This window comes from Gekko japonicus, unplaced genomic scaffold, assembly GCF_001447785.1.
Source record: "Gekko japonicus isolate JY-2015 unplaced genomic scaffold, Gekko_japonicus_V1.1 scaffold2302, whole genome shotgun sequence".
Taxonomy (NCBI): Eukaryota; Metazoa; Chordata; class Lepidosauria; order Squamata; family Gekkonidae; genus Gekko; species Gekko japonicus.
In genome coordinates this window covers 56,393-84,038 of record NW_015176044.1, presented here as the reverse complement: position 1 = coordinate 84,038, position 27,646 = coordinate 56,393, and the positions used below count along the sequence as shown (strand labels likewise).

The 27,646-nt window shown below is 47.1% G+C and overlaps 2 protein-coding genes across 2 annotated transcripts in view; one reads left to right on the top strand and one right to left on the bottom strand.

Moving 5' to 3' along the window:
• LOC107123423 (zinc finger protein 721-like) overlaps positions 1-27,646 on the bottom strand; it is a 112,666-nt gene that overhangs the window by 56,883 nt on the left and 28,137 nt on the right. Inside the window, exon 8 of the mRNA XM_015426670.1 lies at positions 5,746-5,760. Within this exon, the coding sequence (XP_015282156.1) occupies positions 5,746-5,760 (15 nt within the window). The remainder of the gene's footprint in view (positions 1-5,745; positions 5,761-27,646) is intronic.
• LOC107123419 (gastrula zinc finger protein XlCGF57.1-like) lies at positions 7,996-10,848 on the top strand. Its single transcript, XM_015426666.1, has 3 exons — positions 7,996-8,029; positions 9,080-9,691; positions 9,779-10,848. The coding sequence occupies exons 1-3, from the start codon at positions 7,996-7,998 to the stop codon at positions 10,846-10,848; spliced, it is 1,716 nt and encodes a 571-aa protein (XP_015282152.1).

Below are 27,646 nucleotides of genomic sequence, written 5' to 3'. Positions count from 1 at the left end.
AAAGACCTCTGCCTGAGACCCTGGAGAGCCACTGCCGGTCTGAGTAGACAATCCTGACCTTGCTGGACCAAGGGTCTGACTCAGTGGTAGGGCATCTGCTGGGCACGCAGAAGGTCCCAGGTTCAATGACCAGCATTTCCAGTTCAGAGGACCAAGCAGGAGGTGACATGAAAGACCTCTGCCTGAGACCCTGGAGAGCCGCTGCCAGTCAGAGTAGACAATCCTGACCTTGCTGGACTAACGGTAAGGCAGCCTCATGCATGTTCATGTACTCAAGCCATCAGCTCAAAGACAGGAATTAGACAGGGAGTTGCCCCTTGCAGAGGAAGGGTATTATTGCCCTACCATCAAAGAATCTCTGTCCAGTCTATGGTCGCCAACTCTGGCTTGGGACACTCCTGGAGGACTGGAGGCAGTGGCTGGGGAAAGAGGAGAGTTTGTAGGGGGGGGGGGGAGCTCAGCCGATCTCCAATCTGCCATTTCCTCTAGGGCAACGGGTCTCTGTAGCCGAAAGATCATTTGTGATTAAATGAAAACTCCAGGCTCCACCTGGAGTTTGGCAACCTGGATTCTCTTTGGGTCTCTCTATGGAGGCAGGAAAGTATCTTTTTAAAGAAGAAGCGTGTGACTCCTGTTAACGGCCAACACGTCTCATTGTAGACAAAAAATGGCAGATACACTTTGGTATGTGAAAAATACCTTCCTACCTCTCCATAAGGTAAGAACATAAGAAGAGCCCTGCTGGATCAGACCAGAAGTCCATCTAGTCCAGCGTCCTGTCTCACAGAGGGGCCAACCAGTTTCTCTGGAGGGCCAACAACAGGCCCGAGAGGCTGAGGCCTTCATAAGAACATAAAAAGAGCCCTGCTGAATCAGACCGATAGTCCATCTAGTCCAGCATCCTGTCTCACTCAGTGGCCGACCAGTTCCTCTGGAGGACCAGCTACAGGGCATAGAGGCTGAGGTCTTCCCCTCATGTTGCCTTCTGGCTCTGGGCTTCACTGGGTTAGTGCCTCTGAATGTGGAGGTTAAGAACGTAAGAAGAGCCCTACTGGATCAGACCAATACTCCATCTAGTCCAGCATCCTGTCTCACACAGTGACCAACCAGTTCCTCTGGAGGGCCAGCAACAGGGCACAGAGGCCGAGGCCTTCTCCTGATGTTGCCTCCTGGCTCTGGGATTCAGAGATTGACTGCCTCTAAATGTGAAGTTCTCCTCAGCCAACATGGCTAGTAGCCACTGATAGACTTTTTCCACTAGGAATCTAATCTGTTTTTCAAGCTGTTTATTCCTGTGGGTATCACTACATTATTTGGCAGCAAAATGCCACATTTTAATCACTCTCTGTGTAAAGTAGTATTTCCTTTTTTCCATCCTGAACCTACTGCCCATCGGCCCCATTGGATGCCGTCAAGTTCTAGTATCTTGGGAGAGGGAGGAAAAGGTAGTAATTCATGCTCAGTACCAGGGGCTGCCTTTGCAGGAAATCAGAGATCCAACAACTGGTACCGTTTGGGACTTGATAAAACTTGGCGGAAGAGCACAGGGATCGTTTTATCCACCAAGCTCAAGCTACCTTGGATCAACAATGGAAGAGCCAGAATCAGCTGGCCCTAAAGCTGGAAAAACCCTACATGTTATCCAGGCTGGGAGCAGTGGTGAATTCTTAGAGTTGCACGAAAAATCCTGGGGGAAGATACCACCAGCTCAGATGTGCAGCGCCAGCAATTCAGACGCTTTCAGTACCAGGAGGCGGAGGGGCCCCGGGAGGTCTGCAGCCGACTCCACCGCCTTTGCCGCCAGTGGCTGAAGCCAGAAAGACACAGCAAGAAGGAGATGCTGGATCTGGTGATCCTGGAGCAGTTCCTGGCCGTCCTGCCCCCGGAGATGGAGAGCTGGGTGAGGGAGTGCGGGCCGGAGACCAGTTCCCAGGCGGTGGCCCTGGCAGAAGGCTTCCTCCTCAGCCAGGCACAGAGCAAGAAGTGGGAGAGGCAGGTGAGACTGGTTCATCCTAAAACTTTCCACCCCTTATTTCTTTACTTTACTTTAGGTTTTTATAGCGTCACCTTTGGGTCCCAGTGGAGACCTTAAGCAGCTTACAGCACCACAGACCTGGGTTCCGTTTTATCCTCACAACAGCCCTGTGAGGTTGGTTAGGCCGCAGCAGTCACTACGCTATCACTAACCATCCTCTTGCTGAGTTTGCAAACTTGTCGAGCGCTCCAGCACTTTTTAAACGGCCTGTGGACTCTGTTTCAAGTGACTTTCATCTTGGACAGTTCGTTGAGCCAGTTACAGGAAAAAAAAGGTAGATTAACTGCTTTTTAACAGAGGCTAAAAACTGAGATTAGCCTTCTTATTTTGCTTTATCAGATCTATCTTGCATGTAGCTGCAGATTAGCTCATATGCTGCTTATCTCTTATTTAGCTAAGAAACAATCAGTTAACTAGATAATATCACATGATTATGTTAGCTAATCAGTACTTGTGGTGCTTATCTCTCAATCTGTTACTAAATAATATCATGGAAGCTTATACCTAGAATAAGACTTAGTTGGTCTTAAAAGTGCCGCTGGACTCAAACTCTGTTCCATCACATGATAAAGGCCCCGGTCACACGGGCAGGAAAATGTAGGGGGGAAGCGTGGCTGTTTGCCCCGGAGCAAAATAATGTGCGGTTGCACGATCAGACGTCCTGTAGAGGTCCCGTGGTTAGGGGGGAGGTGCCGATCACAGGACAATCCTGCAGCGCGGCAAAGAAGCAGCCTCTCTAGCAAAAGGCCTCGCAGGTTTAACCCCTTCCAGGGCTGCAGAGGAATGCAAACTGTGTCCGGCCACCTCCCCCTCTGCCGCCCGGTGCAGAGAGTTCCTCTCAAGCAGGCCGAGCCAGGAGTGGGGAGGTACGGAAAAGAGGAGGGGGCTGTGTTGTTTGTTTTTAAACGAAGTGTGCGTGCACGCATGCGCCGTTGGGTGCTTGTGCTCATCCCATGGAGACTTGGGGGGAAAAAAAAGCTTTTAGCGACAGGACATGGGCGGGCGCCGGATGCCACGACCTACCAAGGCGCCCGCCCTTGCCCCGTGGTTTTCGGAAACTAGTACCTCGGAGGTACTAGTTTTTTACCCCGCATCTTCGGCGGGAAGCCTCGGGTTCGTCACGGCAGCTCTACGCTTCCCAGATGTGGCGCTGTAATTGCGCCCGGAAAATCCGCCTATCTTCCGTCTCTGTAGCGTGGCTAATGCTCCGTGTGACCGCAGCCTATGATAGACAAGGTTTAGAGATCAGATAAAGAAGGGATATTTCTCTATAAATATGCACAAGGAAAACAAGATTTTTCTGGATAGGAGTCTCAGAAGAAAAATAGGTGAGATTTCTTGGTGGGTAAATTAGGCTTTTCAGTCATCCCTAAAAGCCAGTGGGACAGACAGCTAAAATTTGATAGGCTTTTAAAACTATTACTTGCTAAAAGCAATGCTGGGTACTTTAATCGTTTTAACATTTATTTTCACAGTAGCTGTAGGGTCGACTTTTTCATACTTGTGTTTCATTCTGTCCAGCTCCTTAAAGAAAACAATTTCTCATCCCAATAAAAGACCAGACTTTCTGCAGTCGTTCTATCTGCTTTGCTGTTATTACCCAAAGAACTGTACTCATTCCCTTATTCTCTTGTATTGTCAGAATTAAAGGTTGTAGATCACCCTTTAATAAGATGCATCCAGGAGAACTCTGTTGCTCAACCTATTTCGTAAAGGCAAAGCCGTTAGAGATCTCCTTTCCCTCCCCCCTCCCCACAACAGATGCCCTGTGAGGTAGGTGGGGCTGAGGGAGCTCTTTCCAGAACTGCTCCTGAGAGAACAGCTCTGAGTTTGTGACTGACCCAAGGTCACTCCAGCAGCTGCAATGTGGAGGGAGGGGTGAGGAATCAAACTTGGTTCTCCCAGATTAGAGCCCGTGCTCCTAACCACGACACCAAACTTTTGTGTATGTACACTTATCACCAGAATTAAACTTGGTTGGTGTGAAAGGTGCCACTGGACTAAGACTTTGTTCTATTGCTTCAGACCAACATGGTGACCCACCTGAATCTATCTTCATGGAATAAACGTTATTAGTCTTTAAGGTGCCACTGGACTTCTGTTTCATTTTGCTAGTATAGACTAACAACAGTTACCCCTCCGGAACCGCCAGATCCTAGTCCGATGATCTAACCACTTACAGCAGGGCTATTTTTGGGCAGGAACGCGCAGGAACGGAGTTCCGGCTGGCTCCTGAGTTGGCCACGCCCAGCAGGAACTCATTAGCATAATAGGCCACACCCAACAGCAGAAACTCATTAGGATTGGCTACATTAGGGGTGTGTGGCCTAACATGCAAAGGAGTCCCTGCTACAAAAAAAGGCCCTGGGTTTTGACAACAGACAAAGTAAACAGAATAACAAGCAAAAGGTGGGTGTGGCTGGATAACCACACTTCTGGTAACATGGGGGTGCGGCCTAATGGGCTAATAGGGTATGGCCTAATATGCTAATGAGTTTCTGCTGTTGGGTGTGGCCTATTATGCTAATGAGCTCCTGCTGGGCTTTTTCTACAAAAAGAGCCCTGATTACAGTATTACAGTATGCTGGCTGAGCCCACTCATTTTCTAATCTGCGCCTTGGATGCTGTCAGGTTCCACAGCAAGTAACTTTCCACACACGTTTCTCCTGAAGTGTTATGTTTATTAGTGTACAAGACTGGTACCATGTCCACAGGATTATTGTTAGGAAGAACTAGAGGGCGGCAACATTCCAATACATATAGCTGGGCAAGGCCATTAGCTAAGGAAATGAACTTCGAGCGCACACGCGGGCAAACACCCGGCGGGAGATGACATAATGAGTGGGAGAGTCCCATGGTTTCCTGAGAGCAGAAAAATTCACACCAAAGGTGGACCCCAAGCCCTCCCTAATGCACAAGGCCAGACTGATAACAGCGTCTAGTTCCCACGGCTCCCTGGCATGTTTACGGCAAGCTGCTGAGCTGCAAGCAAAGCGGAAAGAGGGGAGGGTAGACAACACAGATATGTCAGCTAGCTGACAGATGCCTGCTTCTGTTTCAGGTGCTGAGGCCATTCCTTGAGGCAGAGAAGGACGACAGATTGCTGTCGAAGGGGACCGGACAGGAGGACGACTCAGGAGTCACAGCAATGGGTACAGAGGGAGTCATCCCTGCTTGTATATTTATTTATTTATTTATTTATTTATGTTTGGATTTATATCCCGCCCTACCCTGGAGGCTCAGGGCGGCTAACAAGGGCACCCTGTGCCAAGGTTATAACAATAAAATATATAATATAAAACAATAAATTACAATAAAATACAGTAACACATTTACAATACAAATTTAGCCAAGATGGGTAGATCTTAACCTCCATGGTAACTTCCTAAGATCTTGTCATCCAATCCTTGCCCGGTCACCTCGCTCCCCTGGTGGGGTCCAGATAATCATGATGGCAATACACCACCTCCTGTGGCAGTGAATTCAATGTGTTAATCGCTCTTTGGATGAAGAAGTACTTCCTTTTATTAATTAATTATCCGTTCTAACCTGACTGCTCAGCAATTTCACTGAGTGCCCACAAGTTCTCATATTGTGAGAAAGGGAGAAAAGTACTTATTTCTCTACCTGCTCTGTCTCATACATAATTTTGTACACCTTGAACAAGCAAACCCCAGTGGCTGTCTTTGCAAAAGATGCTTAAAATAAACAAGAGGCAGGACTTCCTTCAATCTGTTCTAGGCCTACTGCTCCTTAATTTCATTGCGTGCTCACAAGCTCTTGTATAGCTAGAAAGGGAGAAAAGTAGTTCTTTCTCCACCTTCTCTGTCCCATGCATAACTTTGTAAATCTCTATCATCTCACCCCTCAGTCATCCTTTCTTAAGCTAAAGAGCCCAAAGCTCTTTATAGGGAGGAGGAAAGAGGAGGAGGAGATTGGATTTATACCCCACCCTTCAATCGGAGTCTCAAAGCGGCTTACAAGCTCCTTTCCCTTCTCCTCCCCACAACAGACACCCTGTGAGGTAGGCGGGGCTGAGAGAGCTCTTTCCAGAACTGCCCTTTCAAGGACAGCTCCTGTCAGAACTATAGCTTGCCCAAGGTCATCCACCAGCTGCAAGTGGAGGAGTAGGAAATCAAACCTGGAATGTGTTCCATTCCCCTAATAATTTTAGTTGCCCTTTTCAGCACCTTTTCCAGTGCTGTAATATCCTTTTCCGAGGACGAGTTACGGCTGAGAAATGACATAAGGAGGGGTTTTTTTTTACACATAAGGAAATCGAAAACATTTTATATAACAAGTCGAAAGATCTTCCCACCTCTTTTGTGTTCCCCACAGGTGATGGAAACACACCAGGGATCTGTCCAAGGTTGCATTTCCTTCGTGATGGAGAGAAAACCTCTTTTGTGCAGTCAGAGCAGGTGAGGGAGGGATACTCAGGAAGACCGACAGGGTGCCTCTCCTCATCCCTGTGCCTTTTCCTGTGCCTGAAAGGGGCTCTTCTTCCCTTAGTCGTCTCTTCCCCTCAGTTTATCAGAGGTGCCCACAAAGAAGGCTGTGAATGCCCACCTGGGAAGGTTTGAATGCTGCAGGGGCTGTCTTCCCCTCAACAGTATTTCCCCCCTCGGTTAACATGTTTTATTTAAAAAAGAAAAAAGTGGGATCCAAAAGGGGGAAAAGGTAAGGGAAAGTGTACATCCATGCAAAGTTATCATGAATAGCTGTGTACAATGAGTAGAATCAGCTGTATTAATAAAAATACACTGTTCAAATATAGAAGCAGGAAATAAAAAGCATCATTGTTACAGTATTCAGGAGTAAGTTCTCTCTTTGAAGTAAGAAACCAAATATTCAGTGATAGTCTATATTCAGTGATAGTCTAATAAAAATAAATGATGTCGAAAGCTTTCAGGGCCGGGGTTCATTAGTTGTTGTAGATTTTCCGGGCTGTATGACCGTGGTCTTGGCATTGTAGGACCTGACACAAAGAGACCTTGTAGAACCTTGACACAGCGAGTACATCATTCTGTATTATACCTCTGAGGATGCCAGTCACAGCTGCTGGCGAGATGTTAGGCCTTACAATGCCAAGACCACGGCCATACAGCCTGGAGAATCTACAACAACTAATTAAAAATGAATGAGATTACATCTTTAAGAATTCAACAGATTTCTACTCTATGTTTAAACCATCCTTAAAACCTGGGTGTTCTTAATCATTTATCACAAGCCTTATTTTTACTAAATATCTTAAATACTTAACGGAGTATTAAATAAAGAGATTGAAACGGTAATCAATATCATCCTCACCTTTTATGTAATATTCAGATAAATTCAAACCTTTTCAAGAAATTTAACTACTCCCATAATATGAGTTATAGGCTTGCCATTTCTGCTCAATCTCAACAATATTTTTGAGTCCTTCTTGGAAAGGGAACGACTGTTAGGTTATCCGTGAGGACAGATTCAGGTGGGCGGCCGTGTTGGTCTGAAGCCGCAGAACAAAGTTAACATTATTATTATTATTATTAACAACAACAACAACAACAACAACAATAATAATAATAATAATAATAATAATAATAATAATAATAATAAATCTTTCCATTTATTGATCGCTCAATCCTGCAGAGCTTGCTGGCTCTGAGCGATTTACAGTTACTCATTTTTCACGAGGGACTGACAATGCTTTGTGGGGTAAGGGAGGACAACATATATACATCTTAAATTGCACACATTCACAGCCGACGAGGGTTCGTTCAGTTGCAGATAAGACGTGATCCGGAAGATCAACAATGTTTTATTCTGGGTATAAGCTTTCGTGCGCACACACACACCTCTTCAGAGATGCATCTTTGTCCTTTCAGGGTGTGATCTCCTTTGAGAAAGTGGCCGTGTATTTCTCTGAGGAGGAGTGGGTGCTGCTGGATCTGGGCCAAAGGGCGCTATATATGGAAGTAATGGAAGAGATCTACCGGAATGTGGCTTTCGTAGGTAAGGTTTTCTCTTTTCATAGGCTGACCAAGTGAATTCATAGTCCTCCCATGATTTGGGACTTTCTGTGGTCCCCTCTCATTTCACTTGACCTTTGAACCTTCGTCAGAACTGGGTCGGAGTGCCTCGGACTTGGCAAGCAGGGCTCGGGGTTTGTTATTGTCTAAGGTGCTCCTGGATTAGAATCTAGCTGTTCTAGCGCAGACCAACATGGCGACCTTCTGGGGGAAAAAATTAGAAAGCAATGCAAATATTTATATAAGACATGAAATACCATAAGCAATGCTGAGAATGGAATTAAAAAATTAGAAGAAAATGCCATAAGATAATGCATGCAATAAACAGCGGGACAGCTGTTTCCCTTTATAAAAATGCCCTCCTAAGCAATTCTGTCTTACACAATGTGCAGAATGATACCAGAAGCTGAACCGTGACTTATGGTGAGATTTGTGAAGAGAAGGAAGGGGAGAAGGAAGCAGGGGAAGGGGAGAAGACACAGGAGCTGCCAGGAGGAGAGAAAGAAGAGGTAGTGTGGGGGAAGGGCATACAAGGGGGAATGAAGTGGATTCTCTGCTTGTGTCTGCCTGCCTCTGCCTGTCTCTGAGTGGTTGGGCTTTATGCCTCAGCTAGAGAATTATGCCAAACCCCATTTTTTCTACCTGGGCTGTCAGTTAAGGATAACCAATAGAGACTTTTTAATAGTGGCAGGATCTTCTTACCCTTAAATTCTGTTCTGTTCTTCAAAACAAAAGCTGGTCAGCGTTTCCTGCAATTTGAAATACTCTGTCTACTTTTTGCTGTCTTTATTTTAATAGGTGTCAGGTGGGCGAGTGAAACCCAGAAAGGAACACAAGGACCGTCATTGGAAAGAACCAGATGTCAAAAAGGGACAGAACAAGAGGAAAAAAGTGAAGGAAAGGAGAAGAGAGAGAACGAATCCAATGTTAGCCAGGCTGGTGAAATCCAGATCCAACTAGGAATAAATAAAGGACAGGGAAAAGAGAAGGAACATTTTTGGTGGGGAAAGCTTCAGAGGTAAACTAAATACAGATGCTTATAGGGTAAGAGGTATGGGAGAGAAGCCATATGAATGCTTGGTGTCTAGAAAGGGCTTCAACAGGAATACAATACTTACTTCCCATCAAAGAATCTACACACAGGAAAAACCACACAAATGCTCACTGTGTGGGAAAAGCTACCACCAGAGGTCGAATCTAATGATGCACCAAAGGACCCACACCGGGGAGAAACCCTATAAGTGCTTGCAGTGTGGAAAGAGATTCAGTCAGAGCTCTAGCCTTATTTCCCACCAAAGAATCCACACAGGGGAGAAGCCCTTTAAATGTTTGCAGTGTGGAAAGAACTTTGCATGGAGCCACAATCTTATGTCCCATCAAAGAATACACACAGGGGAGAAGCCTTTTAAATGCATGCTGTGTGGGAAAAGCTTCACATGGCGTCACAATCTTATTTCCCATCAAAGAATCCATACAGGGGAGAAACCATACAAATGCCTGGAGTGTGGAAAGAGCTTCAATCAAAGTACTGACCTCACTTCCCATCAAAGAATCCACACAGGGGAGAAGCCGTACAAATGCTTGCAATGTGGGAAAAGCTTCAGTCAGAGTTCTAACCTGACTTCCCACCAGAAAACACACATTGGTAAGAAACCACACAAATGCTTGTTGTGTGAAAAGAGCTTCAGCTGGAGCCATCACCTCATTTCTCACCAACACACGCACACAAGAGAGAAGCCATTTAAATGCACCCACTGTGCAAAAAGCTTCTGTCAGAGGATTGGCTTAGTTATACATCAAAGGATGCACACAGGGGAGAAACCCTATACTTGCTCAGAATGTGGAAAGGGCTTCATGGCAAAGTCAAATCTAATGAACCATCAGAGAACACACACAGGGGAAAAACCCTACGCTTGCTCAGAATGTGGAAAGAGCTTCATGTTGAAGTCAAGCCTTATTAACCATCAAAAAATCCACACGGGAGAGAAACCCCATACTTGCTCAGAGTGTGGGAAGCATTTCATAATGAAGTCAAGCCTGATCAACCATCGAAGAATCCATACAGGAGAGAAACCGTATGTTTGCTCTGAATGTGGAAAGAGCTTCAGTTGGAATGAATGCCTTATTTCCCATCAGAGAAGACACAGGGGAGAAAAGCCCCATGTCTGCAAAGAATGTGGAAAGGGCTTCACAGTGAAGTCAAGTCTTATTAACCATCAAAGAATCCACACTGGGGAGAAACCTTATATTTGCTTGGAGTGTGGGAAAAGTTTCAATCAGAATTCTCACCTAACATGCCATCAAAGAATCCACACCGGGGAAAAACCATTTAAATGTTCAGAATGTGGGAAAAGCTTTGTTCGGAATGACTGCCTTGCTGCTCATAAAAAAATACACACGGGGGAGAAGCCATTTCACTGCTCAGACTGTGGGAAAAGCTTCCACAAGAAGACAAATCTGACTGCACATCAAAGAATCCACACAGGGGAGAAACCATATAAATGCCTGGAGTGTGGGAAGGGTTTCAGCCAGAGCTCAGGCCTAAGGTCACATCAAAGAATTCACACAGGAGAGAAACCACATAAATGCCTGGAGTGTGGAAAGACCTTCAGTCGGAGATCAAGCCTTACTTCCCATCAGAGGAGGAGCCATTTAAATGTTTATAATATGAGAAGAACTACAACTGAAGCTGCAGCCTTGCACCCTATCAAAGAATATACCCAGGAGAGAAATAAGTTTAATGCTCAGAGTGTGGAGGGAACTCTGATGGGAAATGAGATTTGCTTAATCACTAAAGATTGATCTCAGGGTGTTGGGAGAAGACTCTGCAAACAGTCCCAGTGAAATATTATGCAGAGATACTCCATTCTAAGCACAATGAATGTAATGGGATTAAAATGGAATAACCCTGCCTAGGATAGCACTGTTGTTTCATAGAATCATAGAGTCGGAAGGGACCTCCGGGTCAAACTTCGTTCTGTTGCTCCAGGCCAAAACAGCTACCCACCTGAATGAATTACAAGTGTTATTGAAACTCTTCTATGACGGGGACAGCAAAGGATGAGATGGTTAGACAGTGTCATAGATGCAACGAACATGACATTGAGCAAACTTCAGAGGACGGCGGAAGACAGGAGGGCCTGGCGTGATCTGGTCCATGAGGTCACGAAGAGTCGGACTCGACTGTGTGACTGAACAACAAATTTGGAAAATATTGTTGGGGGAAATAACTTTGAGGTTGTTAGGAATTTCCCCCCCCAGTAGCTAAAGTTTACAATATTTTTAAAGTGGAAAGAGATCTCCTTTCCTGTAGAGGAACGCTTCTATGCACTTTGGAACTTGGCTACTTCACTGAAAGCAACACAGGCTGTTTGGGAACGGCTGCTTCAAGGAAAGCGACACATCCTATATTGACTTTGTGCAAAAAAAGCAGAATCCTGGTTTGTAGAATGGTGGTCTTTATCTGTAAAGGTTTGGAATGACAGATATTGTGCTGCCACACTATGTATATTGTAAGCGGGTCTACTCAGAAGTAAGTCCAATTTTAGTCAGTGAGGCTTAGGCCCACAGTAGTGTTCTTAGGGTTGCAGCCATTATTATCCACACCAATCCCAGGAATCCTCAGGGCCCCTTTTATTTATTTTTATTTTACAACATTTATATCCTTTCTTCCCTCACAGGGGCTGCCTTTTCTACCCTGCTCCCATTCCCCCCACCCTTCTATACTGTAACAATGAACCACCAAATGGATATAGAGATGCAGGGAATAGATGTGAACCCGCAACAAACTGTAGTACCAATTCAGTTCACATATACAAACTTTTTGCACAATATCCGCCTTCTGACTCACATCTAATAATCTCTGCTTGTTTCAGATTTCTGCAGTCTTAGTTCTGTCACATTGCTTATTAGATGTCTGTTCCTATAGATTGCATTGGCTTAGATTGCGTAGTCTGCCTTGCATCTTTGTGAGAAAGGTGGACTACAAAAATAGTAAAACAAAATAAATATCTGCTCAATTGATGTTCTCATAAGGAGAAAAGCCCTGCTGGGTCAGACCAATGGTCCATCTGGTCTGGCATCCTGTCTGACACAGTGGCCAACCAATGCCTCTGGACAGCTGACAATAGGGCAGAGAGGCCGAGGCCTTCATAAGAACATAAGAAGAGCTGTGCTGGATCAGACCAGTAGTCCATCCATTCCAGCATCCTGTCTCACACAGAGGCTAACCAGTTCCTCTGGAGGGCCAGCCACAGGGAACAGAGGCTGAGGCCTTCCCTTGATGTTGTCTCCTGGCTCTGGGATTCAGAGGCTTAGTGCCTCTGGATGTGAAGGTTCCCTTCAGTCACCAGAGCTAGTAGCTATAGATAGACTTATCCTCCATTAATCTATCTACTCCTCTTTTCAAGATGTTTATTTCTGTGGCCATCACTACGTCCTCTGGCAGCGAATCCCACATTTTAATCACTCTCTGTGTAAAGTATTATTTCCTTTTGTCTGTCCTGAACCTACTGCCAATAAGCTTCACTGGATGCCCTCGAGTTCTAGTATTTTGGGAGGCAGTCAATGGGATGAGACATCTAATAAGGAATAAGAAAGGCCTGGGATTGCACAAAGCTGAAACAAGCACAGAAAGCAGATACTGGGGAGAACAATGATATTATCCAGGAACAGAACTTGCACTGCAGTTGGTTGGAGACTCTCCTCTAGTCTCTGCTTCTCTGTATTCATCGGGTGGTCCATTGTTATGCTACAGAAGGGTAGCGAGAAGTGGAGGGGGCTGGAAAAGGTGGCCTCTGTGAGCTAGATTTTGTGGACAGGGCTCCATGCCTTGGAACATTACTGGAGATTTGGGGATGATGTCTTAGGGGGGGGCAGAGTTTGGGGAAGAGAGGGAGCTTAGCTGGGATGTTACCACAACAGGAGAAACTGAAGTCCTAGAACACCCACCATCTTGTGCCACTCTAGGACTTCCGTTTCTCCTAGATTTGGACATGCCATTGAGTTGCAGTTGACTTTTCCCCATTACCCGTGTCTGTGTAACAACCCCAGACTTCACTGGTGGCCTCCCATTCAAGTACTGACCATGCTCAACTCAAGCCCTGATTCGCTACAACTAAGCTGTGGTATTTGGGCAGCAGTGTGGACACAAATCCCACCTTAAAAATGGAAACCAGTGAGGAGGGGCGTTTTAGCCTCCTTGGGCATTCCTGGATGGAGTTAAAGATGGCAATTCTTTGTCCTGCTGAGATGGTACTGTTGGGATTGGACACTATCAGGCTTGGAGTTGACAGGGATTGTGGGTGGCTAGCTTGTTCAGAAAGCAGTTATTCCTCTTGATGGGCTTTGTATGCTATTCTCATTCATCCTACTTTGCTACTTCCTCAGCAGTTGGGAGAGGAACCCAGCCGCCCATTAGATTGTTCCTTCTTTTGTCTAGATCCCAGTTTTCTTAAAGAGTTCTGTGAAGTGATACCCCTTTGTGTGTAGTTTTCTCTCCATACCTGCTTTTACCTCTGCCCTTCTGATGTTCACAGATTTGCGTGTATCTATATGCGCAAAGTGTAACATTTCATGCATCTGCCGAAGTGGGTTTAGGCTCATAAGAAGCAATGCCAGAATGTCTTCCTCATTGGAAGTTCTGCAAGATTTTTTGTGGTTCCCTATGGCTTAGATGCCCTTCCCATCTCAGCTTATCAGTTTTTCCTCTCTCCATCCTTCTCTCTTGTACCGTTTCCTTCCTCTTCCATCTGTCTACATAACCCCCAGGAACTAAATGGTTCCAGGGCTCTTTTTGTAGAAAAAGCCCAGCAGGCACTCATTAGCATAATAGGCCACACCCAACAGCAGGAACTCATTAGCATATTGGGCCACACCCCTGACAGCACAGCTCATTAGGCCGCACCCCCACGTTACCAGAAGTGTGGTTATCCAGCCACACCCACCTTTTGCTTGTTATTCTGTTTACCTTGTTTGTTGTCAAAACCCAGGGCCTTTTTTTTGTAGCAGGAACTCCTTTGCATGTTAGGCCACACACCCCAAATGTAGCCAATCCTAATGAGTTTCTGCTGTTGGGTGTGGCCTATTATGCTAATGCGTTCCTGCTGGGCGTGGCCGACTCGGGAGCCAGCCGGAACTCCGTTCCTGTGCGTTCCTGCCCAAAAATAGCCCTGGTTTAGACCAGTTAGGGCTGAATCAGTGTATGGAGAGCTGGCAACCTGTCTGGGGCAGTGATGCTCTGTCTTCGTGGTGCTTGGGCGACAACAGTGTGTGGGGGGGGCTTCTGGAGTTCTGGCCTCGCTAGTGGGCCTCCTGATGACACCTGGTATTTTTGGCCACTGTGACACAGAATGTTGGATGGGCCATTGGCCTGACCCAAAATGGCTTCTCTTAGGTTCTTATATCTGGGGGAATGATGCTCTGTCTTCTTGGTGCTTGGGGGGGGGGGGGGTGTTGGTGGGGGGGGGGGGTGTTGTTCTTCCACCATTCTTCCACTGGCCAACACCTTCTCCAGATGATGGCTAATGCAATGGATAGATGGCCAGGCGAGTGAACAAACTGAACCTACATTTTTACCTGAGATCGAGATGGTTTTCTACTTATTATTCAGTCTATCCTAATACCCTTATAGCTCTTTGGTGAAAGGCCAACTGGAAGAGCTAGAGGATATATACTTTATATTGCACCATTTTGATGATAATAACTTGCTATAAACATTTTAGATCTGGGCATGAAATGGAAATTGTTCTCAGGAGGTTATAAAATGTCGTTTGGTGCAGACCTTCTGATGGCACCTGGGTTTTGGCCACTGTGTGACACAGAATGCTGGATTGGATGGGCCATTGGCCTGACCCAACATGGCTTCTCTTAGGTTCTTATATCTGGGGCAGTGATGCTCTGTCTTCTTGGTGCTTGGGGGGGTTAATAGTGTGTGAGGGGGCTCCTGGAGTTGTGGCCCCGCTGGTAGACCTTCTGATGGCACCTGGGTTTTGGCCACTGTGTGACACAGAATGTTGGATTGGATGGGCCATTGGCCTGATCAAACATGGCTTCTCTTATGCTTTTATAGCAACCCTACTTAGCACACAAGTTGGGTTAGGGAGGGGTCCATATTCTGTGTAACTGTCAGGTGAGAGTTGTCCTTTCCCCGAATTCCTGCACGCTTGGTGTCCCATTTGGATTATTCACCCAGTGCACATGGGTTCAGCCTCCACATCACCCTTCATGTTGTGGGTCATGTTCCTTGAGTCAAACAGCACCCTGAATCCATTTCAGTTGTGAAAAATAGCACAGCAGGGAGGAATAATGGCACAGCAGGGGGTGGGCAAAAAGGAATTGAAATGCTCATGGGCAGAAGTGATCCTTGCGGGTGTTCACGTAAGAATGCAATCACTTACTGGCCTGGCGAAGAAAGGAAAATTCCAGGTTTTCCACCCTGCAGTACATATCCTTAGGAGGAATTTTCTGTGTGGCCCGATTTGACCACTCCACTTGTGCACTGCTGCTAACAGCTGCAGTGCACGGAATGCTCACAGATCTTCCTGGAAGGAACAAGAACAGTCCGTGAATACTGCTGTCAAGGTCTTCCCAAGAAGCACCAAGGATCTATCAGAATCTACAAAGGACGAAGTTTCCTCCATTTTTATAAACCAGCGCCATCGGTCATTGACACATATCTGGCCTTGCTGCTGGACCTCCTGATAGCCCCTGGGTTTTCACCACTGTGTGACACAGTGTTGGACTGGATGGGCCATTGGCCTGATCCAACATGGTTTTCTTATGTTCTTAAGTCTGGGGCAGTGATGGTCTGTGGAGGGCAACAGTGGGAGGGCTTCTGGAGTTCTGGCCCTGCTGGTGGACCTCCTAATGACACCTGGGTTTTGGCACAGAATGCTGGGCGGGTTGGGCCGCTGATGAGATCCAACATGATTTCTCTTATGTACTTATTATTTAGGATTGCCTGTGTAATGATTTCAAGTTATATGGGTGTGTTTTTTAAAATGGTCAGTAGAACGGGGGGGGGGGGGTGAAAGAGGGAGATGAGTTAGTGAGGTGATTGGTTGGTGACTGAGTGTGTGTGGGTGGAGCTGGGAAGTGTGTGTGTGGAGAGAGAGACAGCAGAGGGTTCAGTTGGAAGTTTGAGGTCTGAAGTCAGAAGTGTGAAGTCAGCAGCTGTCAGCGGTCACTTTACACAGCGTCTGAGAAGCAGGCTTCTCATTAGAATCATACAGAAGTGCTGTGAGAGGCATTAAGATTCTAAAGGAGGAAGAAAATATATTCAAGGGGGCCTATTAGGCAAAATCTAATATACTCAGGGTATTTTGAGGGAAAAGGCTGGCAGAGCCCTGAGTAAATTTTTTTTTTTTTTACTAAGCAACTTAACGAAAGGTCTTGTAACCAACACGCTTCTTTGACCAATAAAGTTCTATCTTGTCCGTTGTTAGCCCAGAGTCTTATCCTCAGAACCACATAGCCCAATGAAGGAGCCTTGGAGCTTGGGCACAATACTGTGGGGAAAGGTTCATTAAAGCCTGCTGGCAGCGATAGATACTTTGAGTGAGAGGGGAAACGACCAGAAATTTAAAACTACATCACACCTAAGGTAAAGGTTCCCTTGCCCGAAAGCCAGTCAAGTCCGACTCTAGGGTTGCGGTGCTCATCTCCATTTCAAAGCGGAAGAGCCAGCGCTGTCCGAAGACGTTTCTGTGGTCATGTGGCCGGCATGACTAAACACCAAGGCGCACGGAACGCTGTGACCTTCCCACCAAAGTGGTACCTATTTATCTACTTGCAATTTCTTGCTTTCGAACTGCTAGGTGGGCAGGAGCTGGAACTAGAAACGGGAGCTCACTCCGTCATGCGGCACACTCGGGTCTCGAACTGCTGAACTACTGACCTTTCACAGCCTGTAGTTCAGCGTCTTAACAACTTGAGCCACCGCAGCTCCACATCACACCTAACTGCACAAAATAAGAGAGAGATACCGTCACAGCCGGCTCCCTTATGAACCTACCTAACTGCTATGGTCATCTTCTGGGGTGCTGCTGTGGGTGTCCCTGCGCCCTTGTGAGTGGAGGGCCTTCATCCGATTGCAGGAACTAAGCAGGGTTGGTACTTGGGTGGGACTCCCATCACGGAAGACTCTGCAGAGGAAGAGGCAACGGCAAACCACCGTTGCTTCTCATGGCCTTCGCTGGGATCACCAGAAGTCAGTTGTGATTGGGTGGCACTTATGTATACAGTGACCACAATTGTAAAGGAGAGCAAAACCACATAAGCTCACTGACATAGGATCAGAGAGGAGGGCCCACAAGCAGTCCGTGGTGCAATGCCAAAATAAAACTTAAAATATATTTGCTCGCAGGACAAAGCCAACAATAGAGGGTAAAATAAGAATCTCCTGTGGTCATTGCTTAGGTACAGGGGCGTGAGGGGGGAAAAATGGAACATTGTGTGGTCAATGCTTAGGTACAGGGGCGTGAGGGGGGAAAAATGGAAAAGGAAAAGGAGTACGACAAGGATGTATATTGTCACCTTGCTTATTTAATATATATGCAGAGTACAGCATGTGAAATGCTGGCCTGGATGAATCACAAACGGGAATTAAGATTGCTGGGGGAAAGATCAACAACCTCAGATATGCAGACGATACCACTCTAATGGCAGAAAGTGAAGAGGACCTTAAGAGCCTCTTATTCAGGGTAAAAGAGGAGAGTGCAAAAGTGGGCTTGAAGCTCAACATCAAAAAAACTAAGATCATGGCATCCGGCCCCATCACTCCTTGGCAAATAGAAGGGGAAGTAGTGACAGACTTCACGTTCCTGGGATCCCAGATCACCGCAGACTGTGACAGCAGCCATGAAATTAAAAGACGCCTGCTCCTTGGGAGGAAAGCGATGGTGAACCTAAACAGCATGATAAAAAGTAGGGACATCACCCTGCCACCAAAAGTCCGCATGGTCAAAGCAATGGTATTCCCAGTAGTCATGTAGGGCTGCGAGAGTTGGACTATAAGGAAGGCCAAGCGCCGAAGAATAGATTCTTTTGGTGCTGGAGAAGACTTTTGAGAGTCCCTTGGACTGCAAGAAGATCAAATCAGTCAATCCTAAAAGAAATCAACCCTGACTGTTCCCTGGAAGGCCAGATAATGAAACTGAAGCTCAAATACTTTGGCCACCAAATGAGAAGGGAGCACTCACTGGAGAAGACCCTGATGCTGGGAAAGATTGAAGGTCAAAGAAGACGGGGACGGCAAAGGATGAGAGGGTTAGACAGTGTCATCGATGCAACGAACATGAAATTGAGCAAAATCCAGAGGATGGCGGAAGACAGGAAGGCCTGGCGTGATCTGGTCCATGGGGTCGCGAAGAGTCGGACTCGACTGTGTGACTGAACAACAACAAATGTACCTGGATTTGAAGGGTGGTCGTCTTCCCTCTTGAGCGTGGCTTCCACTTGTGTGGTATCTGGCACAAAACGACACACAACAAATAGGAATAAGATATTTATCATGGTAATTCCATTATTGTAGGTTCATGATAAAATTGTAGAGACAGTGTGCATGAGACTGGGTCACCACACAGAGCTATGAGGTGGCTGCAATTTGACAACACTTTGTACCACCACTGCCAGGAGGAGAAGGAGATTGGATTTATACCCCGCCCTTCACTACCCAAGGGTGTCTCAGAGCGGCTTACAAACTCCTTTCCCTTCCCCTCCCCTCAACAGACGCCCTGTGAGGTAGGTGGGGCTGAGAGAGCTCTTGACAGAAACTGCTCTTTTTTCAAGAACAGCTCTTATCAGAACTACGGCTTGCCCAAGGTCATCCAACAGGCGCAAGTGGAGGAGTGGGGAATCAAACCCGGTTCTCCCAGATTAGAGTCCGCACTCTTAACCACTACACCAAACTGACTCTCGTGAAAGCTTATACCCAAAATAAAACTTTGTCGGTCTTAGAGGTGTCACTGGGTTCAAACTTTGTTTTCCAGTAAAACGTAAAAGGAACTTTAAGCATTGGGACACATTTTTAAATGTGCAGCTGGGGGTTCCAAAAGCCTGCACACAGTTTTTGGTCATCACTCTACCAGAGCCAGTTTGGTGCAGTGGTTAAGTGCGCGGACTCTAATCTGGGAGAACCGGGTTTGATTCCCCGCTCCGCCACTCGCACCTGGATACCAGACCCTGACCTTTTGTTGGTTTTATCTTGAAGAACATTGAGCCTTGTTCAGTATGCCACCATGATCTGTGCTTGCTGGCATCAGAGTGATCATTCTTAATAAAACTGCCTGCTTCGTTAGCAAAAAAAAAAAGTCTTAAGTGGATCTTTTTCTCTCACAGACTGAACTCGGAGAAGGGGGGGGGGAGAGGATTGTGCCAGAGTTCTGAAAACTCCCCATACAGGTTAAAAAGGTAAAGGTTCCCTTGCTCGAAAGCCAGTCGAATCCGACTCTAGGGTTGCGGTGCTCATCTCCGTTTCCAAGCCGAAGAGCCAGCGCTGTCCGAAGACGTTTCCGTGGTCATGTGGCCGGCATGACTAAACACCGAGGCCCACGGAACGCTGTGACCTTCCCACTGAAGTGGTACCTATTTATCTACTTGCTTTCGAACTGCTAGGTTGGCAGGAGCTGGAACTTATTTCTGCAAGTGCCTCTCTGCTGTCCATGCTATGAGCACCGCTGGCCCAGATCTGATGAACACTGCCCCTGTGCTCCCCTCCAGATTCTGTGTGGCTTTCCACATGCCGCCTTCCTCGGGGAGGGGAAACTGGCAAAGCATCCAGAGCACTTCTTCGAGACGGGAGGTGGTCTTCCCCTGCTTCATGCCAATTATATTATATTATTTATTTATTGTATTCAATTCATACCCCACCCTCCCCACCGAGGCAGGCTCAGGGTGGCTTATGTATCTAGTTGTTTGCCTGTTTTTACAAGATGTTTGCCCCGCCTTTCTGCCATCATCAAGGCCACCAAGGCTGGCTAACATGTTTAAAACGTACCTCGTAAAATCATGTCTTAAAAACCATTAAAGCCAACAAAAGACACGTGATTTAAAGCCGAAGCTAAAAATACACATACAAAAACATAAAAAGCAGCAAATGAAACATAGGGGCGTGAAGCGGGGAATGCCAGACAGGCAAAACAAAACCTACTATTGGAGGATGGCAACAGAAAGGAACCAAGAAATCACCGTGGGGGACAGACGTCCTAGAGTCTTGACTGACTGCAGGAGCATTCAAAGATGGCTGTAGCGGGCTGCACAGTTTTATAAGAGAATGAGCAGTCATAAGAACATAAGAGACGCCAATGTTGCATCAGGCCAAAGGCCCATCCAGTCCAACACTCTGTGTCACACAGTGGCCAGAAATACCAGTGCCATCAGGAGGTCCACCAGTGGGGCCAGGACATTAGAAGCCCTCCCACTGTTGCCCCCCCCAAGCACCAAGAAGACAGAGCATCACTTGCCCCAGAGCCCCTATCTATACCTTGTGGCTAATAGCCACTGATAGACCTCTGCTCCATATGCTTATCTAATTCCCTTTTGAAGCCGTCCATGCTTGTAGCCGCCACCACTTCCTGTGGCAGTGAATTCCATGTGTTAATCACTCTTTGGGTGAAGAAGTACTTCTTTTTATCCGTTCTAACCCAACCGCTCAGCAATTTCATGGAGTGCCTGCCCACGAGTTCTTGTATTGTGAGAAAGGGAGAAAAGTACCTCTTTCTCTACCTGCTCTTTCCCATGCATAATCTTATAAACCTCGATCATGTCACCCCTCAGTCATCGTTTCTCCAAGCTAAAGAGCCCTAAGCGCTTTAACCTTTCCTCATAGGGAAAGTGTTCCAACCCTTTTATCATTCGAGTTGCCCTTTTTCCAAAGCTATAATATCCTTTTTAAGGTGTGGTGACCAGAACTGCACACAGTATTCCAAATGAGGTCGCACCATTGATTTATAGAGGGGCATTATGATATTGGCTGATCTGTTTTCAATACCCTTCCTAATAATCCCCAGCATAGCATTGGCCTTCTTTATTGCAGTCACACACTGTCTCGACATTTTCAGTGAGTTATCTACTACAACTCCAAGACCTCTCTCTTGATCAGTCTCTGCCAGTTCAGACCCCATCAATGTGCATTTATATTGAGGATTTTTGGCTCCAATGTGCATCACCTTACACTTGGCCACACTGAACCCCATTTGCCATGTTGACGCCCACTCGCCCATCTTTGACAGATCCCTTTGGAGTGCCTCACAATCCTCACTGGTTTTCACCACCCTGAACAGTCCTTCAGGTATGTTGGTCCCATTCTGTATAGAACTTTGAAGGCCAAGACCAGCCCTTTGAATTGTGCCTGGAAACAAAGTGTAGATGGGCCGAAAATGGAAATGACGATTGAGGGGTGACATGATAGAAGTTTACAAAATTATGCATGGCATAGAGAAGGTAGAGAAAGAAGTCCTCTTTTCCCTTTTTCGCAATACAGGAACTTGTGGGCACCCCATGAAATTAATGAGCAGTAAATTCAGAACAGATACAGAGGAAGTAGTTCTTCACCCAAAGAGTCATTAACCTGTGGAATTCACTGCTGCTGGAAGTGGTGGGGGCTACAAGCATAGACAATTTTATATATTTATCACACTTTTACCCCACCTTCCAGAGGGGATTGGATAAACATCTGGAGCAGAGGTCCATCAGTGGCTATTAGGTCTAGATAGAACACCCTGTCTGGGGCAGCTATGCTCTGCGTTCTTGGTGCTTGGGGGGTGGCAACAGTGGGAGGGCTTCCGGAGTTCTGGCCCCGCTGATGGACCTCCTGATGGCATCTGAGTTTTGGCCACTGTGTGACACAGAGGGCTGGACCGGATGGTCCATTGGCCTGATCCAACATGGCTTCTCTTATGTTCTTAATGACATGGTCCCTATGGCCCACACCAGCCAACGTCCTGGCTGCAGCGTTCTGTACCAACGGAAGTTTCCAAGCACTTTTCAAGGGCAGCCCCCACGTAGAGTACATTGCAGTAGTCTACTTTGGATGTAACCTGGGCACGCACCACAGCATCCAGATCTTGCCAAAGGCCGCCCCACATTCCCACTCTCTGGCCTGGGCTCGTCAATGTTTTCTTCAGCCACTGCCTCCCCGTCAGTGTTTTTCTCACCTGTGGCCGTGTAAACACACAAAAATCCAGTATTAACATCACATACTGTAACAATGACTATATAATTTCTACCGTTTGCCTCTCTGAGATGCATTACCTTGCTGGCTGGCTGTCGAGGAGACTTTGCATTCGCTTTCTGCCTCTTTCATAGCCCGCTCTTGCTGCTGTTGACGCCACCGAAAGACTTGAAAATGGACTGGAGAAATCATTTCCCTTCATTAGTGGTTTTTGCATAACCCAGGTGCGTTCCCTGTTTGCAAGGTGGCCAGGCTCCAGGTGAGGCCTGGAGAGCTCTTGAATTTGCAGACAGCACAGATCATCTCCCCTGGAGAAAACGGCAGCTTCAGAGGGCAAGCTCTATGGTATACCCTAGATTCTAGGGGAAATCCTTCCCCAACAGGGGTGGACTGGCTGGATACTCTCACCAGGTAACTCCCACCTGGATGGCCGGAGCCCAGGGCCAAGGCCGCCAGCAGAAATATCTACAAGGAGGAGGAGGATGAAGAGGAAGGAGGAGGTTTTATACCCCACTCTTCACTACCCAAAGGAGTCTCGAAGCACCTACAGTTGCCTTCCCTTCCTCTCCCCAAAACAGACACAGACACCCTGTGAGGTAGGTGGGGCTGACAGAGCTCTGAGAGGACTGTGACTGGCCCAAGGTCACCCAGCTGGCTGCATGTGAAGGAGTGGGGAATCAAACCCAGTTCTCCAGATTAGAGTCCGCCACTCTTAACCACTAAGCCAAGATGGCGCCGCGCCAAACTGGGAAAAGAGCGAGAGGAGAGAAAAAGGCCAACCAAGGAGATGGGCTGGGTAGAGTTGCCAACTCTAGGTTGGGAAATTCCTGGAGATTTGGGGGCGGAACATGGGGAAGGCAGGGTTTGGTGAGGAGACAGACCTCAGCAGGGTATAATGCCATAGAGTTCACCATCTCTTTTCTCCAGGGGAAGAGATCTCTGTCTTCTGGAGCTGAGCTGCATTTCCAGAGAGCTCCAGGTCCCACCTGGAGGTTGGCAACCGGCATGACTAAACACCAAGGCGCACGGAACGCTGTTACCTTCCCACCGAAGTGGTCCCTATTTATCTCCTTGCAATTTCTTGCTTTCGAACTGCTAGGTTGGCAGGAGCTGGAACTAGAGACGGGAGCTCACCCTGTCATGTGGCACCCGGGCCTCGAACTGCTGAACGACTGACCTTCCACAGCCTGCAGTTCAGCGTCTTAACCACTTGAGCCACTCTTTTTTATTCCTACTTAAGGTACTATTGGACTCCATCTTGCTATTCTGTGAGGGCCCAATTTCATTGACAAGCTGCAGAATTTCCCCCCCCCCAAGTAAGAATTGCTCTGACGTTTTCAACACCGGAGCTGCACTGAAACTCTCTCCATCGAAACTCAGAATGGCGTTTATATATCTCATTGTTAATCGATGAATACTTACATTTCTTTGAGTATTATTATTATTTCACTGGCCGATGGCAAGCATGTGGAAAGCATGGCTGCTGCATCTTGGGTGCACAAACCCATCGCTCTGAACTACTGAGAAATGTGTGGGGAACTATCTGTGGGTAGATTTGCCAACTCCAGGTTGGGAAATTCCTGGAGATTTGGAAGTGAAGTCTGGGGAGGGTGGGGTTTTGGGGGGGGACACGACCTCAGTGAGGCATAATGCCATAGGCCCCACCCCCCAAAGCAGCCATTTCCTCCAGGGGAACTGATCTTGGTTGTCTGGAGCAATGTTCCCTCTAAGCTGTGGAGTCTTGTGAGGAAAAATTCTACTTCTTGAGCCACTGGCATTAAAGTTGTGAGCGAGCAATTTGGCTCCTGCATAAATTAGTTTGCTCTGGAGCCATCTGTCCTGGGCTAAGACAAAAATGTGTGAGCCAGAGGCTAAAAAACTGTGAGCTAGTTCACACTAACTCAGCTTAGAGGGAACACTGGTCTGGAGACCAACTGTACAGTGGGAAATCTCCAGCCCCTGCCTGGAGACTGGCAACCCTTATTTCACCAGCTTTTCTCTGCTCTTTCTCAAACCTGCTTTGCTCCAAGGCTCAGGAAAGGATGGCAGAAAAGCCAGGAGGGCTGCTGTGTGGGTGGGGAACATCCGGATTTTTCCAGCTCCCATGGCAACCATTTGCCATCTCCCACGGAGGCAGCCATTTTAGGGCGATCAACTCACTGAAGCAAAACTGCTGGATCCTTTTAATAGGGATTTAATGGGACTTTGTTTATTGGGTGATGTTATTTCCCTCCAGGGTTGCCAGCTCTGGGTTGGGAAAATACCTGGAGATTTTGGAGGTGGGTGGAGCCTGAAGAAGAAGAGATGGGATTTATACCCCGCCCTTCACTTGGAGTCTCAGAGCGGCTTGCAAACTCCTTTCCCTTCCCCTCCCCACAACAGACACCCTGTGAGGTGGGTGGGGCTGAGAGAACTCTGACACAAACTGCTCTTTTTCAAGGACAGCTGTGCCAGAGCTTGTGACTGACCCAAGGTCACATCAGCAGGTGCAAGTGGAGGAGTGGGGAATCAAACCTGGTCCCCCCAGATTGGAGTCCGCACACTTAACCACGACACCAAACTGGCTCTCAGGAGGGCGGGGTTTGGGGAGGGGAGGGCCTTCAGGGGATCTATGCCATGGAGTCCCCTTTCCAAAGCAGCCATTTTCTCCAGGTGGACTGACCTCTGTCTCCAGGCACTACCACAATCCTGCTTACCTCCCTGTCGTGAAATGCTTCATCAACTTCCCATTTCCACAGATTAAGCCTTTGTTAGATGAGAAGAAATTGGAGATTAAAGGGATGGGTCATTTCCCTCCAGGTTTCTTAGCAACCCTAAACCATGTGCTTTCCTCCCTCCCACTGGGTGGCTTATTATGATTTTTTAAAATCGGCACTGGAATATCGTAATGTAGATATAGCGTTGTACCGACGGGGAGAGTGGATTCTGTGAATTCCCAGCTTTCATTAAAAAAAAAAATTAAGTCTCTAGCGCCTTCCCTCGAAGAGATGTCTTCCTTATATCACTGGAAGGGAAAGGCTGGTAGTAGGGATGCCAACCTCCAGGTGGGGCCAGGAGACCTCCAGCTTTAACAACTGATCTCCAGCTGACAGAAATCAACTCCCCTGGAGAAAATGGCTGCTTTGGAGGGTGAACTCTATGGCATTGTACCAAGCTGAGGCCCCTCCCCTCTCCAAACCCCACCCTCTCCAGGCTCCACCCCCCAAATATTTCCCAAACCAGAGGTGGAAACCCTATCTCAAGGCAGGTGGTAGTTCCGCTCTATTCTGCTATGGTCAGGCCCCACCTGGAGTACTGTGTCCAGTTTTGGGCACCACATTTTAGGAAGGATGTTGACAAGCTCGAGCGTGTCCAGAAGAGGGCAACCAGGATGGTGGGAGGGCTGGAATCCAAGTCTTATGAGGAAAGGCTGAAAGAGTTGGCTATGTTTAGCCTGGGAAAGAGAAGGCTTAGAGGGGACATGATTGCAGTCTTCAGGTATTTGAAAGGCTGCCATGTAGATGATGGAGCAGATCCATTCTCTTTTGCTCTGGATTGCAAGACTAGATCTAATGGGTGGAAATTACAAGGGAGTCGTAACCGGCTAAATATCAGGAGAAACTTCCTAACTGTAAGAGTGGTTGAGCAGTGGAACAGTCTGCCTCAGGAGGTGATGGATGCTCCTTCGCTGGACGTTTTCAAGCGGAGGCTGGACAACTATCTTTCGGATATGTTATAGGTATGCAGGGCTATCTTTCAGCTATGCTCCTGCAGAGTGCAGGGGGTTGGACTAGATGACCTCCAAGGCCCCTTCCAACTCTAACATTCTATGATCTAGTACTGATTTACTCCCCCCCCCCCGGTGAAAGTTGGAAATTTGACTAAGCCGCTCGCCCTACTGGTACAACGGCATATCAATATTACCATTACTTGGTCTAGTAGCTGCATGGCTTTGGGGGGGGGGGAGGTTGGTGGAGGGAAGCTAGAGCCCCCAAGCCCAGAGGCAGTATACCTCAACAAAACAGCAGGCTGGTTCTGCTTGAGTAAAAAGCTGACAAAAATCTCTCCTTCCAAACAATGAGACAAAAAAGTTCTAAACATGCAAACAGTACAGAATAATAGCTCAAGAGCGACTCGTGGAACAAAGATGCTCAACAATTTGTCTCCAGTATTCATAGAATCAGAATTGGAAGGGACCTCCAGTGTCATCTAGTCTAACCCCCCTGCACAATGCAGGAAATCCACAAATACCCCCCACGCCCCCCAGTGACCGCAGTTCCATGCCCAGAAGATGACAAAAAAAACCCCTCCAGGATCTCCAACCAAATTGGCCAGGAGAAAAATTGCTTCCTGACCAGTGTTCCCTCTAAGCTGAGAAAGCGTGAGCTAGCTCACCGTTTTTTAGCCTCCGGCTCACACATTCTTATCTTCGCTCAGGAAGGGCAAACTGATTTATGCAGCAGCCAAATCGCTCGCTCACAACTTTAATGCCAGTCGCTCACAAAGCAGAATTTTTGCTCACACGACTCCACAGCTTAGAGGGAACATTGTTCCTGACCCCAAAGTGGCAATCAGCATTTCCAGGGGAGTGTAAGAAAGGGCCACAAGAGCCACAAGAGCCAAGCACTGGTGCAGCCCTTCCTGCCCTCCCTTCTTGTGATCTACCTAAATTCACAGAATCAATATTCAATATCTGTCACTCTAGAAATAAGATTCCAGGTCGGTAGCCAGGTTGCTCTGAAGCCGCAGAACAAAGTCTGAGTCAAGTGGCATGTTTAAGACCGAGACAGTTCCATTCTGGGTACGAGCTTTCAATTCTTCAGTGGGCTGCCCACCTGAACCTACTGCCCATCAGCATCGTTGGATGCCCTGGAGTTCTAGTCTTCTGGGAGAGGGATAAAAAGTTCTCTTTGTCCACTCTCCCCAACACATGCACAGGTGTTTCCCCCCCCCCCCCATAAAATTTGTATTGATTTTCAAATTATTGATAACAGTATATGAAACATATAAGAACAGGTGTACAAACATATTTATAGGTACTGAGCATTTGTTGTACAAATACCGTAGTAGTGATTCATAGCAACAGTAAACGAATTGAACTTAGTGCTTAACATTTCAGATTTTTAGCACACAATCACTCAAATCATACCATTTTAACTGTAATTAGTTTCTATCATCCATCATGGGACAATAGTAGATCTTTTCGATAACTAAAGATTGATTGATTCACATGCACCGTTTTTTATAAACCTCCATCAGGGGCCCTTCCCCTCCAGAAGATGATTTAAACAAAACTATTTTCAGTTTGCAGAACTCTGTTAACAATCGACATGAAAACTTTCCCTCCGAAGTTCCTCACCTGCTGCCCGTCGATCCAACCAGCTGGGGCGCTTGGCCTGTTCCCATAACCGAAAGAGGGGCTGGAAAAACGGGGGGCGCCTCTTCTTCGGC